At 41.0% G+C, this 20,272-nt stretch overlaps 2 protein-coding genes across 2 annotated transcripts in view; one reads left to right on the forward strand and one right to left on the reverse strand.

Annotated features, from left to right (window-relative positions):
• The window catches only part of CFAP91 (cilia and flagella associated protein 91), a gene marked incomplete at its 5' end in the record, with an annotated part of 159,101 nt that extends 158,507 nt beyond the window's left edge, over window positions 1–594 (reverse strand). The window contains one exon of the mRNA XM_082625711.1: window positions 471–594. Coding sequence (XP_082481837.1) covers window positions 471–594 — 124 coding nt within the window. The remainder of the gene's footprint in view (window positions 1–470) is intronic.
• A 9,617-nt stretch (window positions 595–10,211) lies between these two features.
• COX17 (cytochrome c oxidase copper chaperone COX17) lies at window positions 10,212–17,545 on the forward strand. Its single transcript, XM_082624666.1, has 3 exons — window positions 10,212–10,445; window positions 12,586–12,674; window positions 17,413–17,545. Exons 1-2 carry the CDS (start codon window positions 10,339–10,341, stop codon window positions 12,668–12,670), a joined length of 192 nt encoding a protein of 63 aa, XP_082480792.1. The 5' UTR covers window positions 10,212–10,338; the 3' UTR covers window positions 12,671–12,674; window positions 17,413–17,545.
• Window positions 17,546–20,272: the final 2,727 nt, after the last annotated feature.

The raw sequence follows: 20,272 nt of genomic DNA on the forward strand, positions 1-20,272 counted from the left end.
AAAAAAAGAGAAACCTGAAAACAAAGATGAGATAAACTGGCCCTTCTTTACCTAGAATGCCAAATTTGGAGTTGCCCGGGGAATGGGAGCAGGAAAGGCACTCTCTTTGGGCATTTTATGCAGTTTGCATGCGGTAGCGTTGAGTGAATCTCCAAGTCAGAACGCCAGGAACGGGATTCAGGACGATTGCTTAAAGCTGTGCAAATTATCAGAAAAAGAGGGTGGAGAAGAGCCAGGTGTTCCCGCTCAGTGCTCTGAGATGCAGAGCGCACCTGCGGCCTCCGAGACACCCCACCCCCGCCGCGAGAGAACCACCACCTCGGGGGCTTGGAGCTGCCCCCACCCAACAGAAGACGACCGCGGGCAAAGGATCCATCCTGAGGCTCGTCTTTTGTCCGCCGCGCCCCCGGCCAGGTCCCACCTGGCCCAGGAGTCGGCAACTCAGGAGGGAGGTCTGGAGCCGCCCTTACCGTATAGGAAATCATATGTTCGATTGGCAGAGACTTTGCTCCAGGGCCCCGACCTCCCTCCGCACCGGGTTTGAGACACCTGCGGCTTGGCCTGGGGCTCTTCGACGGTCACTACGTGACTCATGGTGCCGGCTCTTCCCTGCGGCCAGCCAGGACCGACTAGGGAGACCGAGATGCGGCGTGCAACGTAGCTATGGTAACCCCCGCGAGGAGCAAGGGCTGAGCAAGGACACACAGCTAATCCAGAAGAGAGGGGCGGGACTCGCGTGTGAGAGGAGGAGCCGAGTGACGACAAGGAAGGGGCGGGGCGAGGCGCAGGAGCGGAAGGACCGGGAAGTGCGCAGAGCAGAGGAACGTTGAGGGGTGGGGGAAGAAGGGGGAAGAAAAGAGGAAAGAAGAGCAGGCCTGGGGAGGGGAGGGGAGGAGGGAAGGGAGAGGGACGGCCTCGCTTCCCACTTCACTCCGGTGACCAAACCACGAGCATTTAGCCGCCCACCAGGGTCAAGGCCAGGGGGCTGCAGGCTGGGGAAAAGGCTGCTGCTTAAATCCTGCAGCCATCGGCCAGTTACACTCCGTTAGCCTCTTTCGGAAATGCCTGGGAAATCTCAGCACCTTCTAGAATAGTTGGGGGCTTTCAGTTCGGACATCCCCTTTCCGCGGGGCTTGTTCGAGCTGAGGAATCCAAGCTCGTGAACGTCAGCCTTTGGCACACTGAGCTCTGGCCGTGGGTATCAGCGTTGGGGGTGGGCTGGGTAATTAGTAACTGTTGATCCGCATTCTGCTACCCTTTTCTGAGCCCTAGGCATTAAATCAGCTGAAGATGATGTGGAGTAGTAGGCACTGGCTCTGCTTTTTAAAACTATTATGGAAAAATTTTTAACATAGGCAAAAGTGAATCCACTTTTAATAATGAGCCCTCACTAGCCATCACCAAGATTCAACAGTTATCAACATTTTGCCAATCTAGTTTCGTCTATCGCCTACCTCCCCTTTTTGCTTGAGTATTTTAAAACAAACCCAGACATTATTTTACCCTTAAATTAATCTGCATCTCCAACTGATAAGGATTTTTAATTTAATCGTCATTGTCAACACTAACAAAATTAATAATTCCTATGTATCTAATATTCAGTATGTATTCAAATGTCGCTGGTTGAGTCCAAGATGTCATTCAATAATTGTTTTTTTCTGATCAAAAGATCAAAAGAAAAGTCTTCACATTGCATTTTGGTATCTCTTAAGTCTTTTATGCTAGAACAGTGAATTTCTGATACCTTCAATAGTTTTCTTTATTACTTGGGATTCCTCTGTAAAAAGAACTTTCCCTCACCAACTCATTGGTTATCCTGAAATACAGGGATCATAGAGAAAAGTCTGCATGAATGCTGGATTCTTTCACTTTAGTTATCAAATTTCACAGAAATGAGTTGGTGCCCTAGCAACCTCCGATGTTAACCAATAAGATTTTCTTTGATTAGTATCATTATGAATGCATGCATTTTACATATCAGATTCTTTTAATCCGTTGTGATCATTATGCTTTATGATGCTCAAATTATCCCATTTGGCTAGTGTCGCACATTAGAGTTAGCGTCTTTGTGTTTTTGATATGGTCCACAGACACTTCAGTGAGGCTCCTGGCCTGGTATCCCTCTTTCCACACATACTCCTGGTTTTATTTTCTCTACTTCTGAACTTCTTGGGGTTTTTGCAAACCAGCCAGATATTTGGCCACTCACACCGATTCCTTTGCCTAAAATGCCTTTTCCTGTTTTCGCCCCTCAACTAATTTAGGTATTCTTCAAGACTCAGCGCTAATTTTGCCACCTTTATGTAGTCTCCCAAATCACCCAAATAGACCAAGGCTTCTTTCTTCCTTCCAGTGCTGTAGTAGCACCAGTGGCATTGACCACCTTGTATTAGTAATTGTTTGCAACTTTGCTGTCCACACCTGTGAGTTCATTGAGGGCACAGGCCTTTGCATGTCATTTGTACCTCTGAAGTACCTGGTACCTGAAAGCTTAACAAAATGATTCCTAAGTGAATAAATCCATCCATTTATAATATAACTTTACTGTCTACTATGAAATAGGTATTGAAGATCTAAGATAATTTGTACAGCTCACTGTATGATGGAGAAAACAGACTCAAAAACGTGTAAAATACAATGTTATGATGGCATGGTAATATTTTTCTGTCTTCAGGTATAGCTACATTTCCCACTTTCTGTTCCTTCTTCCCAGAATGCTCCTCACCCCTACCCGCATCTTATCCCTGCTGACTCCTCATCATCTGAAGTCTCAGCTAGCATGTCCCCTCCTCAGAAAGAGTTTTCCTCACCCTATCAGATAAATTATCTGAAGTAGCCAACAGCCAGCTCCCTTGATAAGCATATTGGAAGACACTAACCAGTAGAATATGTCAAATGTAGTGGTTTATATATGATGACGTGATTGTTTTACATAGACTGTAGTTAACTCCATTTTGCTGGAGTTGCTCACTCTCTCCCCTGCTGGCTTTCAGGAAGCAAATGGCCATGTTTGGAAACCCCAAGTGGCAAGGAACTACAGGTAGCCTCTCGGAGATGAGGGTGGCCTCTGACCACAGCAAGTGAAAAACCAAATCCTTCAGTCCTACAACTGCAAGAAACTGAATTCTGCCAACAACCTAAATGAGATTGAAAGCATATTTTTCCCTAGTAGAACCTCAGATGAGACCACAGTCTCAGCCAAAATCCTGATTGCGTCTTGAGACCCTAATCAGAGGACCCACTTAAGCCATTCCCAGATGCCTAAGTACAGAAGTGCGATAATAACAAATAAATGTGTATTACCACTAGGTTTGTGGAAATACTGTTGCGCAGCAAGAAATGACTAATATGCAATCTTTATGAAATTAAGCTGGAGAGGGGTGCTAGTCAATAATACAGGTTCATTAAAATCAAAGTTACACTTTGCAGGTTTGGGAGACAGTTCTCCATGGGTCTCTCATGCGTCTGCTTGTCTTGTAAGGGGGTAGCTGTCTGCCCTTTCCTTTGCGTAGGAAACAACCTTGGACAATAGAAATAATGTCTGTCTCTGGAGCAAGGGGCAGGTTTGCTTACAGCCTTAGAAGTCAGAGATCCTGTCTCCTTTTGAGCAAAGGGCAATCTTTCTTACTGCCCATTATTAAAGATTTGGGTTTCCTAAGCTTCCTTTTCTGTGTTGAAACATCTGTGATGTCACCTGGCCTTCTTCACATCACCCTGTGGGAACTGGGGCTCAGGGAAGTGGTGCAAAAATTCTGATACTTGGTTGCTTCTGCTATAAGTAATAAATGATCCTTCATCTCTGACTCAGCAGTTTGCTGGCTTCTACCAGCATTCATGGAACTGTGGCAGGCAAACAGGGTAAATCTCAGACACTTCAGGGTTATTGAAAAGCTATAGAGAATTTATGTACAGCACGTATTTATCTGCAGCAATTGGAAAGCATATTTTTGGCAGCGGCAGAAATGTAAATACTACACAAAGTTTCTGCTGAACCTACTAACTAGACAAGTGAGAATTCAAGCCTTGTAATTCTTCTCTCTCAGCATATGGTGTCACTCCTTCTCTACCAACTTCAAGTATCCACCCTTACTTGATAAAGTCTCCATACCTGGGGTTAGTTAGGCACGAAAAATGGCTAAGAATACCTTTATCATGGAGAGATTTTAGAAAGTATTTCCTTAGTTGTTTCTTGTTACATCACCAGGCCTGTCATCCCATCCACAGAATGCCTGCTTGGTACCACCTGTAGCTATGGTACTATGGTATGTGTCCCCATAGTATCACGCAATAACAGATTCACTGTACTATGAAAAAGTCCATTACAGTCACCATTGCAACTCTTGCTGCCTACAAATTTAGCAATTATAGCAACAGCAAAGAGTGCCAGAGGGTTAAAAGTAAAGTATTCCTGGTTAAAATTGGAATTGGGAAGTGAGAACTTGATACAGACTAACCTCCGAGTTGCCTCCGTAAACAGCAGGTTGAATCCAATCTTTCTTTATTTAGTCTCCACGCCCTACCTACTCTAAATTTAATCTCTAATTACAGGTCTCTCAAACTGCTGTGTTTTTCTTGGGGGAAGTGAGTTATTGAGATTTTTTCCTGGGGTAGAATGGGAAACATTAAATTACAATATTTTTTACTCCTCCTTTTTCTTTAACTAAGGCCATCCCATAAATCTAAAGGCATTTAGGCTGGGTAAGAAAAGTAAAGCATGATGTTAATGTAAAGATCAATAATTGATCTGAACACTTACTTATTCATAAATTAAAAGGCAGAAGAAAAAATAACCCATGTGTGGGGGTTAGCTGTACCATTCTGAAACAAGAGGAGAGTTAAGTAGCTGGATATAAATGACTATTTCACTTTGGAAAGGAGTATCCTTTGGTCTTTTATTCAAGGGCAGGAGAATATTATGTCCCAAAGAAGTGCTTGTTGAAAAGAGTTTAAGACCCACAGTGCTCAGGGAGGAAAACAAGGGCTTGTTTATATCTTGAACACAGCAAGTTAAAGGAAGTGTGGGTGGGGCAAGGCCTGCCAATACTAGCTTACCCTGAGAAAGTCGCAGAGTGTGCTCACTGCAAGCAAGTATCCTGTCTTCACTGAAGCAGGGAAGGACAATGGGCAAGAAAAATCTTTTCTCAGTTGCAGAAAGGCTGTTTCAGTTTTTTGGTCTATAATCTGTGTCTACAGTTTATCACAATTCTCTTAACTCCCTAAACTCTCTTGGATATTTCTCATTGCTTCCTTGTTCATTTCGTAGACACAGAAGTTCAGTTGCCCAATTAAATACAGAACAATGATTAATTTTTAAATAATATTCACCTTTCATTTAGACAAATTAAGTGAGATAGTAGATAGACCACAGACCTTAGAGGGAGAAGATGTGAAGGCTCAGGACTGTCACTTACAAGTTATGTGACCTTGAACAAATCATGTCCATCTATGAACCTCAATATTCTCAGCTATAAATGTAGATAACACATTCAACTGTTATTGAACCCAAGTTCATGTGCCGGATGCACAGTGAGGCCAAACAAACTGAAACATTGGAGTTTGGAGCAGAGAAATGTTTATTACAAGGGCCAAGCGAAGAGAATGAGCAGCTCATGCACAAAAGACCTGAACTCCCCCATGGGTTTCAGGGAAGAGTTTTTAAAGGCAAATTTGTAGGGAGTGCCACAGGGTGTGTGACTCTTTTCAGATTGGTTGGTGGTGAGGTAACAGGGTGGTGTTCCAAGAATCTTAATCATCAGCCTTCTGGTTCCAACCAGTCTGGGGTCCCCTGTGCTTGTGCTAAGGCTGAAGTTACCATCCTCCACCTGGGTGGGGGCCTTAGTTCCTGTAATGGGACTCAGATCTGTATCAGGTTGTTATGTATATCCTTTTAGGAGGAACTAGGAGTCTTGTGCCCCTATTGTTCTAGTCACTAACTATCTGAATCTGTACTCTGGGACTCAGGGAAAGTCTAGGAGGCTGAAGCCTTTTTCCTATAAGCAAGAAACAAGGGACCTAGAAAAGCTTTTGTACCTGGGAGGGCCCCAAAGGGTCCCTGCTTGTTTTCACAACTACTGTGAAGATTAAATGATGGTTCACAAACTCAACAGTCCTACATATATGGAAGGTATTGTAGTTGAAGATTATATTGTCATTTCAACTGATTATTCATTCTAAGTGAGCACATTCTTAAAAATCTGGGTTCTCTGTGAAGAATTATCAGTGCCAGGGACTTCCTTGGTGGTCCAGTGGGTAAGACTCCACGCTCCCAATGCAGGGGGCCTGGGTTCGATCCCTGGTTGGGGAACTAGATCCCACATGCATGCTGCAACTGAAGATCCCGCATGCCGCAACAAAGATCCCACGCGGTGCAGCTAAGACCCAGCACAGCCTAAATAAATAAATAAATAAATAAATAAATAAATAAATAAATAAATAAATAAATATTTTTAAAAGTGATTTAAAAAAGAATTATTAGTGCCAATATGAGTTACTGGACAGTACTAAAAGGGAAAATCAGTCCAAACAACATTTTCTTTTGTATTTGTTTTTGTTTGTTTCTCTGCTTATTTAAGGGAGATCTTTCTGTGGAAAAAAGTGCTTCTAGATTCTTGGCAGCAACAGGGCAAAATAAAGCTTTGGGGGAATAATTTGTCTGAGTAAAAAGCAGTTATGCTGTGTCTCATGTGCTAACTACTGTTGGGGGCCCAAAATGAGTATGACAAGATGACCACACATCTTCAAGAAAGTCACAATACCTCTTTATGACAAAATGATTGTTTTTACTCAGAAGCAAGGAAGTGGCTTAACCCTTACAATAAAATTTTCCACACCACCTCAACGTATAGTCTCTTTTTTCCACACCACCTAAAAGTGTAGTGAAAGAGGACATTAAAATAATTAAGTTCCATTTCTACCCCATAAAACAGTGTTTTCGAAACTGCATAGAGCAGGATGCAACCAGCATAGTTGTCCTTGGTCTTCAGGTGCAGGACTTAATTATCCTCCTCTGTGCATGACACATGATCATCATTGGTCCCTGCAAGGGTACTTTAGTTGCATTTATCTTTATTCTCTGCCCCCACTTGCCTCTCCTTATAGGCAACCATTCTGTTTAAATAAGCAAATCATTTCACACGTGTTCATACACGTATTTTTGTTTTTGCACACCTTCTTTAAATATATGCAAATAGTACTGGGCTATGTATCTATTCTCTTTCTGACTTTTTTCCACTACCCATGCTATTTTTAAAATGAGTGCATTTTACTATGTGGGTATGTTGTCAATTTCTTCTAGTTCGGACCCTGTACTCCACATTTCCCTATCAACCTCCCCAGTGATGAATGCCCATATTGCCTCCAGTTCCCTGCTACATAAATATGCTGTGACAATGATCCCCATAACATGTTCCCTTATGGACTTGCTGTGAAGTTCTTTGGAATATAGATCCAGGAATAGAACTGCTGAGTCATAGGATATGCACCTAATCTTAAATTAACTGGATACTGCCTAACTGCCTTCCAAAATGACAGGACCAGTCTCCCTTCCCAAGGATTCCTGCGTACTCATCAGTACTTGGCATTATCCAAGTACAGATCTAATTTCAGTCTTATGGGTGTAAAGCGATACCTCATTGTTGTTTTATTTTCCATTTTTATGATTAGTACTTTTGGAACAGCCCTTTTTGTGAGTGCTGACCTTGGATTTTCTCTTCTACATATTCTACATATTCTCCTGTGTTAAATAGGCAGAGAAACAAACAAAAAAATTTGCATGAGTATTTTTGCTTCTATATATTGTCTGTTCATATCTCTTCTCCATTTTTCTATTGAGGTTGCTGTTCTCTTATTGTTACTAAGTTCCATAAGTATTCTAGACATTAATCCCATGTTGGATTTAGATATTTCAAATATCTTTTACCAGTTCGTCATCTATTTGGTAACTTTTAATGTCTGTTAAAAGACACTGAGGCATATTAAAATTTTTAAGAGTTTAATTGAGGAAAAATTGATTCCAATCAGGAAGCGCCAAACCAGAAGTGGTTAGGAAAGCTTCACCAACAGGAGCTCTGGGAGAGGCTTTTATAGAAAAAAGGTGGAAGAAAAGTAAGGAAATTAATTATTGACTGGCTACAGCTTAAAGCCTAGTTATCTGCTTGTGATTGGTTGCATTTAGCATTTTTATTTTTTAACCTTGAGGCATTTATAGGCTTAAATTTTGGTTTGCTTATGTAGGTCACCATGGCATTAGCGCCACATCAGTCTAATGGCCTCCTTATTTTGTTACAGATCCCCAACAGGTCGGTGACCCCTCAATGGGTCCTTTGCCTGGAGTTGCAAATGCCAATCAAATGAACCCGGCTTTGGTATAGCAGAGCAGAAACTTTATTGATTGATCAAGGAATGGTGGAGAGCTTGTGCTCTAAATATACCTTCTCCCCCAGGGGAGGGGAGTAAAGGAATTTTAAGTGGTTAGGAGGCAGGGACATAATCAAGGCTCTAGGAAATGGGGGGAGATTTTCAGGGGCAACTGGGGCACGTGCAGTCTTCCACACTTCTTTGCACACTGCATGGACTGTGCCTAGCAAAGTGCAAGTTTCCCCCCTGGGTGGAGATTTTAGCATAGTAATGAAGCAAAGGTAACTTTTGGACACTGCCAGGTTTCATCTGCGCAGAAACATTTCTGTGGTGAAGTCAGAGTCGGTTCAGGTTTGTTGACCACTGCACATTCCTGGAAGGACAGCTGTAAAACATCTTTGACAAATACCAGGTGCTTTGAAATAAGCAAAGAGATAAATCAAGGCAAGGATCCTTTAGCTCTTAGGGGCAGGTATGGGTAACAGTTTAAATAACTTAGCATGTCTTTGTAAATCTTTAAGCCTTTATTTTCATGTAATTAACTTCATCAATTTTTTTACTTACAATTTGTTCTTTTGAAATGCCGTCAAACAGGTTGTTCCGCACCCCTTGGTATAAAGATAATCTCCTCTACTATCTTCTATTAATTTCTTAGTTTGACCTTTCACATCTAGATGTGGAATTTAATTTTTTCCAGTTTATTTTCTTTTCCCCATTGATTTGTTGAACTGTGTTTATAGTATACTACATTTACAAGCGATGTCGACATTGCCAGTTCAAGAAGCACTCTTTGAGTAGCAAGATAATTGAACAATGGGAGTGAACAGCTAGTTGAAAGAATGGTGGATAAGGGTGACTTCAGGAGAATGTAAGGACAGGATGTTGTATTACTAAACATATCAATGCAGAATGAAGTAAAAATCATGCTAATTAGTAGTTTTTAGATGACGAAATGGGGATGGTCTTAGTATCTTCGAAAATACAAATATAGAAATTACTCCTACACGGCACCAGTTCACAGACACACCTCAGGATTCCCTGAGCTAAATCTCTGAAATACAGAAACAAACCTCGGTTAGGTGATACTGAAAGTGTGATTACCCAAAATATCTATCCCTAGGCAGCTATTTTACGAACGCCTGGAAGTCCTGCTTTAAAAAATGTTCATTCTTTCTCCAACAATTCTCTGCAAAAAAACCCGCAATGGTTATGGGCATTATATTGCAAATAACGTAGGCACCAGTTTACTTATCTACTTAGGTAGATAGGTGTTAACTGAATTTGAGAAATGACGAGGAAAAAGCACTTTTCTAACCGGTATATTTGCCCTGTGACTGGACAATTCATACTGAAATCAAATCAGTTGGAGAGGGAGCTATAAATACCAACTGGCTGAGGATTTAAAGCGTGTGGGGTGAGGTATGAGTAGCAGAGGAATTTTTTTTTCAAAACCTGTGAATTGGATTGTTCAAATTGAAGGGGGGTGGAGAGGACAATAAAAAGGCAGATAATGCTGAGCATAAAATACTGGGAACTAATCTCATATTCAAGAGGAACTGGCTTTCGCTAGTGGTTTCTCTTGTTTGGCGTGGACAAGTCATTTCACCTTCTCGGGCTTCGGTTTTCGACATTCGTGGTGGGTGTAGGGTTGAGATATCTCTGAGTAGCCTTTCTACGTTCATCCTTTGTGGGTCCTCCCCACGTCTATTTACAAACTCGCGGCACTTTCATCTCGCCTCTCTGCGCCTGCGCCGAAGAGGCGCTCTCGCGTTAATGGCTTCATTTTGCCTCTTCTGCGCACGCGCCTTTTTTCCCTTTTTAATCCCTTCTTCTCCTTCCCCCCACCCCCAATTGTCAGAGGGAGGTAGGACTTCCTGTTCTTTTCACAGCGACTGCCGGAAGCGATTGCGGGCTAATCGGCGGCGTTTGCGGAGGTTGGAGAGTTTAGGGTGTCTGTACTAGTTGCTGCTTTTGGCGCGAAAAATGCCTGGTCTGGCGGCCGCAAGCCCTGCCCCATCTGAGTCGCAGGAGAAGAAGCCTGTGAAGCCCTGCTGCGCCTGCCCGGAGACCAAGAAGGCGCGCGATGCGTGGTCAGTGCGCAGTCAGGGAGGGGGCGGCCGGCCGGCTCCGCGCGCTGCGTTCGGGCGCCTCTGCCCCGCGTGGAGCTGGTCGTGGCCCTCGCTTTGTCGTGCGGCGCTCTTGAGGGTTGTAGAGCCCTGTAGGGTTCGCAGTTAGCTGTCTGTAGACTGAGCCTATAGCTCAGGCTGGGGAAACATGAGGGGATTGGAGAGAGATCGCTTCGTCCGTTCATTCTTTACTGCAAAGGGTTTCTGAGCATCTGTTATAGGTCAAGCACAGCCTTAGGTCCGAAGACGTAGAAACGGGTAAAGATGCTGCTTGATTTAAAGGAGCTTAAAGTTGATGGAGCATTAAAGTTAATGATTGCTGTATCAGGTTTGGCAGTATCAAAGAGAAGGTTTTCTGGTAATTTCTCCCCAAATTTAGACATAGTAGGACACAGGACCGGGTACGTTTGTTTCTTAACAGTAGGGAAGATCCCCTTAACCCCACCGCTTTTAGATAGATGATTTAAAAATCAACCAGGCTATGACATAGATGACATTATAGTGTTGAGAATAGTACATCTACAATACCATCAACCCGCAAAAGGTTTTGTTCTTATTGTATACAGCTATTTTATACAGCAAGGGCCCCCAACCGGGCTGCACAGCGAGCCATGAGCTATGAGCTACGGGCGAGTGAAGCTTCATCTGCCGCTCCCCAGCTCCCCATTGCTCTCATTACAGCCTGAACTATTCCCCCATCACTCGCATTACAGCTTGAACTAACACCTACCCACCCCCCACCCCGACCCTGTGGAAAAATTGTCGTCCACAAAACTGGTCTCTGGTGCCAAAAAGGTTGGGGACCGCTGGTATACAGTCTCTATTGTGGAACAAATCTCAGAAGAAATCTTCAGATAATGTGAATGTACACCTCTCCCTCCAGCCCCTTTTTGGCTTCACATAGAAAGTAAAGAGATCATAAGTGGCATAGAGGGGGAATAAAGTTGTAGGAGCTCAGTGCTTTTTATTAATACTCAGTACTTTGCAAATAATACTGTGAAGGGAGAATTGAAAGACTACTATGATCGGTAACTATACTTACACACTTTAACAGTAAGTACTTATTGAACCTTCAGATATTATTGTATCATGATTAAGAGTCTGGGATCCAGTGTCAGGGTTTGAATTCTGGTCCACCAACCAGCTTTGTGACCTTGAGCAAATTATTTAACATATCTGCCTCATATCTGTAAAATGGGCCTAATAAAAGTATCTGCCTCCAGGATTACTGTGCTATAAGCCACATCAAGTGCCTAGCACAGTACAGCATTCAGTAAGCGATCAGGGAGGGCTATCTATTAGTTTCATAAGGAGCTTGCTATCCCAAGCAGACAGCCCTTAAAGTTATTGAAGGATATGTAGGATTTAGAAGGAAGGAGAACCTACCTTTCTTTAAATTACTTCTGCATCAATTACCTCTGACCGCTATGGCTTCTCCCAAAATATCTAGAGTCAGGAGTCAATTTTTTTTGTAGTTGAATTTGGCTTAACTTGATTCTGTGCTAAAATTACATTTTCAGGCCCTTAGAAGTAAAGCTGTGTGGTCCTAGTCTTTCCTTTGTGAATTTTGCAAGTAAAAAGTTCTTTGATCATCATGAGTGGGGCTCATCAGGCTGCTCTTGGCGGCGAAATGTTTTTTGCTCTTTGTGTTGGGTGTCTTGTGGTTAGAAGTAGATTTACTTAGGTGTATTTGAATGTAGAGCAGAATCAAAAATTTAATTCCTCTGGGATAGGCAAAAAATTAAGCTTTGCTTTCTGTCCATTAACATTAACTTTTTATTCAGTTTATTTCATTATAGAGCAGTATTATTCCTTGGATATTGTCTAGAGGCAATATTTAATATGCATAATTATTTCTTCTAATCAGATTCCTCCGTGCCCCCCCCCCAAAACTAGTTATCTGTGGGACATTTTCATGGGCAAGGAAGTATCACAAGAGCCAATAAAACAAAGCCATTTGGTATAATAGCATTTTTTAAAACTCCAGTTGTATTCAGTGAGATCCGTGTTCGGCCTCACTCCCCATCACTATCTTGCATGCTTATTTACTACTAATGTGCTTAGTGCCTACTTTGTTAGATAACAAGTACATTTTGTTTTATAGCATCATTGAGAAAGGAGAAGAGAACTGTGGACCCCTAATTGAGGCCCACAAGGAATGCATGAAAGCCCTGGGATTTAAGATATGAAATGGTGAGCATGCTACTGTCTTATTGGGAAGGTAATACATAGGCTGATTGCTTCAAATCTGTTTATTGCTTTACAGATTTAGCGATCATTGGGCAGCATTCTGTCTGAAAGGTAGTTCACCTGGTTAATCTAACATGCCTAAGTATCACTGGAAAGATAACGTCTCAGTTTCTAGTGTATGGAGTAAATGATGCTAATAAATTGAGAGGGGTGGGACTTCCCTGGCTGTCTGGTGGTTAAGACTCCACGCTTCCACTGCAGGGGACCTGGGTTTAATCTCTGGTTGGTAGGGATCCTGCATGATGCATGGTGCAGCCAAAAAAAAAAAAAAAAAATTAGAGGTGTTTGGTGGATTTGGGAAGGGGAGAATTTAGCTTTCAAGAAAGGGCTTGGCAAAAGCCTTTAGAGTTATGTTAGAGACAGAGGAATCATGGCTTAGGAGGTTCAAAATATTCAGTTGTCTGACTTAAAAGGGAAATGTTCTCTATTTTTTGTTTCTAATCTTGTGAGTTTTTAGGAAGTGTTTTTAAATACAGAGTAGGCAGCACATGGAAGCATTGCTTTCTGCAAAACAGAAATGGAACTGTTGCAGTTTCTTTTGTACCATGCTTTATTCTAATAAAACTAAAACCTCAGACCATTTTTTGAAGAACTTTGAATTCAAATTTTAATGCTGAAAGGGACGTTAAGTGATGTGTATACAACAAAACCACAAATAAATTATCTCCTTTTGTTTGGAACCTGTTCCTTCAGATAGCAACTTGACTTACTCCCTCACTTCAGATCTCTTTTCAGATCCGTTTTCTCCCTCACTTCAGATCTCTTTTCAGATCTGTTTTCAAGCCTCCTAACTGGAGAGGCTTTTCATCAACATTCCATCTAAAATAGCATCTGTTCCCCATGTATACCCACTCTATCCTGGCACTGTCCAGTAGAACTGTCTGTGATAATAAAAACATTCTGTGCCTGCACTCTACAGTATGGTAGCCACTAGCCATATGTGGCTCTGGAGCCCTTGAAATGTGGCTAGTAAAGCTGAGGAACTGAATTTTTTGTATGTTTGTTTTTTTATTTTAATAGCCACATATGGCTAGTGGCTAGGCTACACCATTGCCTGCATATTTTGTATTTATTTATCATCCAAATTGCTTTACTTCAATTAGAATGTAAGTTCTGAGACAGAAATTTTCTGTTTACTCACTGGCATACCTCCAGGACCAGTAACAGTGCCTGGCACATAGTAGGTGCTCAATAGAGGATTGTTAAATCAATAAATGAGGAAACTAAGGCCTATAGATATGAAGTGACTTCCTATAGGCAGGGTCAGAACTGGAACCTCTGTCTCCAGAGGCTCCCTCTGCTTGGTGCTCTTACTCCCCCGTAAGATCCACACCACACCACCACTTATAACTTAATAATAGCTGAGAGATAATGCCAAAGCTACATACCAATGTAGGAGTAATAGAGAGCCTGGCTCCTTTCCCTTTCACCTCTTTCCTGCCTCTTTGGAATTTTACATGTGGCCAGTCTTCCTCACTGAGCTGTGAAAAAGGAGGGATAAGGAACCTGTCCCCAGCTGATAAGAAGTATCACTGTGTACTGGAAAACAGTCTAGGCTGGAAGTCCTGAGGCTTAACTTTGGTTCTCCTGTTCTCTAGCTTAGCATGTGTTTTACTTTAGCTACATCTGTATTCATCAAGACATTAATCCTGTCTGGATTTCACTTTTTTCATTTATAAAAAGAGAACCATAATATATTTTGTGATTTTACACATGGTATGATATCTGTGTATACATGATATACTTAAGTGCCTTTAAGATTAGATGGTTATTTAAAGAAATCCCATGGTGAATCATTTTGTAAAAGAAGTAAATATGGTTGTGGGGAGCTTTTCTTAAAAAGTATAACTATTGATTATTTCAAAGACATGAAATCTCAACATTTGTACATGATTTCCTTGTTCCTAATCTAACTTTCTTCCTAGTCAGTTTTGTTAGCTGTTGCTTAGGGTTAAGCCTGCATTGACAAAAAGGGTGATTTTTAAAAATGCTAATTTTCAGGAGCATCAGAAGTCTCTTGGACTTCATGTGGACCTCACAGGTGATACAATTATTGCTATAACTAGCATATATTCACGAGGACCAGAAGATATCATAGTTTTCTATGTTATTGGGACAGAGAGTAAGAGTGATTCCTTTGTACTTCATTTGTGTATAAAAGAAAATGCAAGAGCTTTGGACTTAGAAGACCTGATGTTTAACTGATTGTACGATCTTGGGCAAGTCCTTAACTTTCTGAACCTTAGTTTTCTCATGTGTAAAGGAGAACAGTACATGGCCAAACTACTTCATTAGAGTCATTATGATGATTAAATGATATATGTGTGAATAGGCTTTGTAAACTGTCAAAGAGAAACCAGAACAGAAGAGCCATATCTTGGGAGTCATGGATAGCAGACATTCTGTTGAGGTCTGTTTAATATATGTCCCGATTATTTTTGAATCCTGGTTACAAAAAGAAGAATCTGAATCCACATAGGGCCTTTCCAAGAATTGAAAATAATCATTTTTAAATTTTCAGCATGATACTACTTTTGGAGGAAGAACAGGTGTTTGGATCTACATTGGTCCCAGGTGTCCTATTTCCCTGGCCCCCATGGGGAAATGGAAGGACAGTGAAGTCAAAAAATGACTTTCTCAAGTTAAGAGTGGATAGGTGCTGGCATTCAAACTAGAATCTTGGTCTTTTTTACTCTCCAAATCTCAAACACTTTATACTTCACTCCTTGCACTTAAAGAGATTTTATTCCAACATATTCATTTTTAGGATTACAAATAGTCTTGAACTTCAATCCTAAAACTTTATTTTGAATGCTAATTACAAAGACCTGTTGTTGAAACGCATAGGTGTATATAACTCAGTAACCAGGTCAGTGACTGTAGGGTAAAATCCAGTGCTACTGTCTGCACTGTTATAAGATAAACTTAACTAAATTGGTATCTCTTAGACTATTAGACCACATTTTTCCGAGGATAGCTTCAAAGGAAAAATATTTTGCAATCTTAGATCTTCCCAGTAATGATCATGAAACCCTTAATTCAAAAACCTTTGTAGATTTTAATGTTATTTTCTAAATAAGATAGATCTTAATTGTACCTTGAATCCAGTAAATTGGACTTAGTATGAAAGTAAGTGTACCTTTATAATCACCCGAGGAATGGTTTCCAAAATTCACAAGCCTGAGCCCTGAACTGTACCGGTTGACTCAGAAGCTCCTAGATAATTTTCAAGTGTCCCCCTCTTTAAGAGCCACTGGCTTAAGCTGAAGACGTAGTAGGGATGGTATAAATAAATATAAATTGTCTAAATATTTAATAGCAGCAAAGGCAGAGACTTGAAAACTACTCCTAAGGAAAAACAGGGTGTGATGGTGGTGATTCTAGTCCCATCTATCTTTTGACTGCTTCTTTTACTGAAAGAGAAACTAGAGGAACCTAAAACCTGCTTAGAAATGTAAAGAGGAAATGGCAGCTGGTATCTTTCTGCCTTTAGGAGCCAGGAGGAACCTAGAGAATCCAGCTTGGGGGCTAAAATCATTGAAAGAAATTAAAGGACCAGCACTGAGTGGTGGTGATACTCAGTATTTATTAAGCTTAACAGAACTTAATAGTTCACACACAAAAAACACACACGGAGACAACTGATGATGTATCAAAATATCCTGAGAGTCAAGAAAAAGGGTCATTTCTGCTATTTGAACGTTTATTCATTCAATAGATATCTATTGTTTAAAACTCTAGAAAATGCCAAGATGAGAAGACACAGGGTCTCTTCTGTCAAGGACTTTGTACCCAGAGGCTTTCAGTGGGTAGCCCCTCCTGATGTATAGTAGCTGGTAACAAAAGCGGTAGCAATGCTATATAGACTGCTATCTCTTGAAATGTTGAGTGGCTTCATTTTTGCTTATCTTTAAGTGTATTCTTCCTTTGAGCCTTAGAAAAGAGAGAGTTTATATATTTATATTGTTGTTAAGGCTTATCTTCTTTTCTAAACCAAATGCAGGGAATAGCTAGGTGAGGGAAGCGCTTGAATTAGACTTGAAGAGTTGGCTAGCCCAAATTACTCAGTTACCTTTATAGCATTGTTCCTGTCTTCTGGGATAGGGGTTGGGGGTGGGGGTGGTGTGGCTGCCAGCTGTCTGGAGAGAAGCCTGGTACACCAGCAACCCCATCCTCTGCTGCTGTCCCTTTTTGATCTTTCCAAATTCATTTCAGAAGTGTTACCCTTACTTTGCCCTTGGGATTGAGTAACTTTCCACAGGACATGCCTGTGTACAGAGCTGACCTTCTGCCTTCCACTTCATGGATCTTTGCCAAACACTTAAGTCAGAACGGAGGAGGCTACAGGTCTCTTCTCTTTAGTATCTGCAAAAGTAAACTCCCTTAGTCTTTTGTGGAAGATGTTTTTGAGAAAATAAATAAATGTATAGTTTTTACTTCAACAAAGACTTTAAAGGTTTAACCTTGTAATGGATTGAACAGTTTCCGTGATGTTTTTATTTAAACAGAAATAGAATTTTAAAATGTGGATCTTTTATTTCATGACTGGTTTAGAATAATTGTGGCAGTTAGTTAATAGTCCTCAGCTGAGGCATTCATTTCTAGCATCTTAATTCCCTGACTCCATAGGTCTGACATGATGCTTGAAACCTGACTTTCTAAAATACATCTTTTTCTGCAGGTGGTCTGCTCTGGGAATGAATAATTCCTGAAAAATGAAGAAGATTTAATTTTGGGAGCTCTTTGATGAACATTGATAAATTAAAAAGTATTTATAACTTATTAAAAAAAAAGGAGAATATCCCTGGTCAAAAGTCTTCAGGTGTGTTTCTTTTTGTGTTCCTCACATGGCGTTTATGTATTTATTTTTCTTAAAGAGTACCTGTGGCCATAATTCAAAAAGAGTTATGTACCACAATGTTCATTACAGTTCTATTTACAATAGCCAGGACATGGAATCAGCCTAAGTGTCCACTGACAGATGAATGGATAAATAAGATGTGGCACATATATACAATGGAATATTACTCAGCCATAAAAAGAAACAAAATTGAGTTATTTGTAGTGAGATGGATGGACCTAGAGACTGACATACAGAGTGAAGTCAGTCAGAAAGAGAAAAATAAATACCGTATGCTAACATATATGGAATATTAAAAAAAAAAAAGTTTATGAAGAACCTAGGGGCAGGACGGGAATAAAGACGCAGATGTAGAGAATGGACTTGGGGACACGGGGAGGGGGAAGGGTAAGCTGGGACAAAGTGAGAGAGTGGCGTGGACTTATATATACTACCAAAATAGATAGCTAGTGGGAAGCAGCCGCATAGCACAGGGAGATCAGCTCTGTGCTTTGTGACCACCTAGAGGGGTGGGATAGGGAGGGTGGGAGGGAGACGCAAGAGCGAGGAGATATGGGGATATATGTATATGTATAGCAGATTCACTTTGTTATAAAGCAGAAACTAACACACCATGGTAAAGCAATTATACTCCAATAAAGACATTAAAAAAAAAAAAATACCTGTGGGTTCCTCATCTGTGGATTCAACCAACCTTAGATCAAAAATATTGGGGGGTGGGGGTGGGTGAATTCCAGTAAAACTTGAGTTTGCTGCTTTTTCAACTATTTACATAGTGTTTACAGCTGTTTACATTGTATTTACAAGTATTTGCATAACATTTACATTTTATTATGTATTGTAAGTGATCAGAAGATGATTTAAAGTATATAGGAGGATATGCTTAAGTTATATAGAAAAACAACACCATTTTATCAATATATAAGGGACTTGAGCAAATGCAGATTTCAGTATCCACAGGGGTCCTGGAACCAATCGCCCAGGATCCTGAGGGATGACTGTGGTATAAACAAATCTTGTAATACAAGCCCTGTGGTCCTATTAGCTGCTTATGAGCTAATGAGACAATTGGTCATATTCTGTCTTCAAGTAAATGGAGTTTTAGATCTCAACAACAAAAGACACTGAGAAACAAATAAGTGAATATGTAGGATCCATGTATCACGATTGGAAAACTGCCTCTTACAAAAGAGCTGAACTAAAATGTTCCCTAAGATTCCTTCCTAGTTAATTAAGAGCATGGCTTCAAAGTGTGACAGACTTAAGTTCAACAGCTGGCTATGTAACCTCAAGCAAGTCAACCGTTTGTGTCTGTTTTTCTCATCTGAAAGAAAAAAACAGGGAGAGTAGCAATACCTAAGTTACAAGACTGTGCTTACGCATTGAAATGGTGTACATAAAGCATTTGGCACTGTAACATTCAGTGTTAACTAACATTCTCTAATTCTTTGAGTCTGTATTCATATTTTTCACTTTAATATTCGTTTGGATGTAGAGTTTTTATTGATAGTAAGCACTTTATAGTTTTCAGAGCATTCTTTTAGGGTGAAGAATAGAATCTTGGACTCCTAAGGCAGATGATGTGAATCAACTTCCCACCCAATACAGATCCTTGGCAGGTGGTTATCCAGATTCTGCTTGAATATGTCCTGGGACTACAAAAGGAAAAAAAAAGAAAATCCCTAACCTTATCATCTCCCAATGTTAATTTTTGCTGTTCCAAACTTTTCTTATACATTTTTCTAAAACAAAAAATTAGATCATTTTTCTATACTACATATTTTTAATGCAATCACTATTAATTACCTTCTCCCCTTAATATATTTTACCACCTGTGAGTTCAGTTCTACAATATGAGTTGTAGTAGCTATGTATAAATCTACTCTATGGCTTACCAATTCCCTATCTACATACATTCAACAATCAGATGTTTTATAGAATGCCTGCTGTGTGTCAGATACCCTTCTAGGAATTGGGTCTCAGAATTGAACAGGATACATAACAGATACCTAAATTATTTCTGATTTAATTTATTTATTTATTTATTTATTTTTTTGCGGTACGCGGGCCTCTCACTGCTGTGGCCTCTCCCTTTGCGGAGCACAGGCTCTGGACGCACAGGCCCAGTGGCCACGGCTCACGGACCCAGCTGCTCCGCGGCATGTGGGATCTTCCCAGACCGGGGCACGAACCCGTGTCCCCTGCATCGGCAGGCGGACTCTCAACCACTGCGCCACCAGGGAAGCCCTATTTCTGATTTTAAAATACATTGTTTTGCTGGCTGGTTTTATGGAAACATGTAAGGAAGAAAGAAAGAAGTCACCTGAAATCCCACCAGTCTACAATAGGGCCACTTTTTGGTGACCATCTTGCCATTTATCTCTTTCGCATGTATGTTCACTTTTTATTTTTATTTTTTTTGCTACTCCATTATAATACTGCAATGGAAGTTTCCATAGGAAAGTCTTTTTTTTTTTTTTTTTTTTTTTTGTACGCGGGCCTCTCACTGTTGTGGCCTCTCCCGTTGCGGAGCACAGGCTCCGGATGCGCAGGCTCAGCGGCCATGGCTCACGGGCCCAGCCGCTCTGCGGCATGTGGGATCCTCCCGGACCGGGGCATGAACCTGTGTCCCCTGCGTCGGCAGGCGGACTCTCAACAACTGCGCCACCAGGGAAGCCCC

The sequence above is a fragment of the Mesoplodon mirus genome, assembly GCF_964341445.2.
Source record: "Mesoplodon mirus genome assembly, chromosome: 6".
NCBI lineage: Eukaryota > Metazoa > Chordata > Mammalia > Artiodactyla > Ziphiidae > Mesoplodon > Mesoplodon mirus.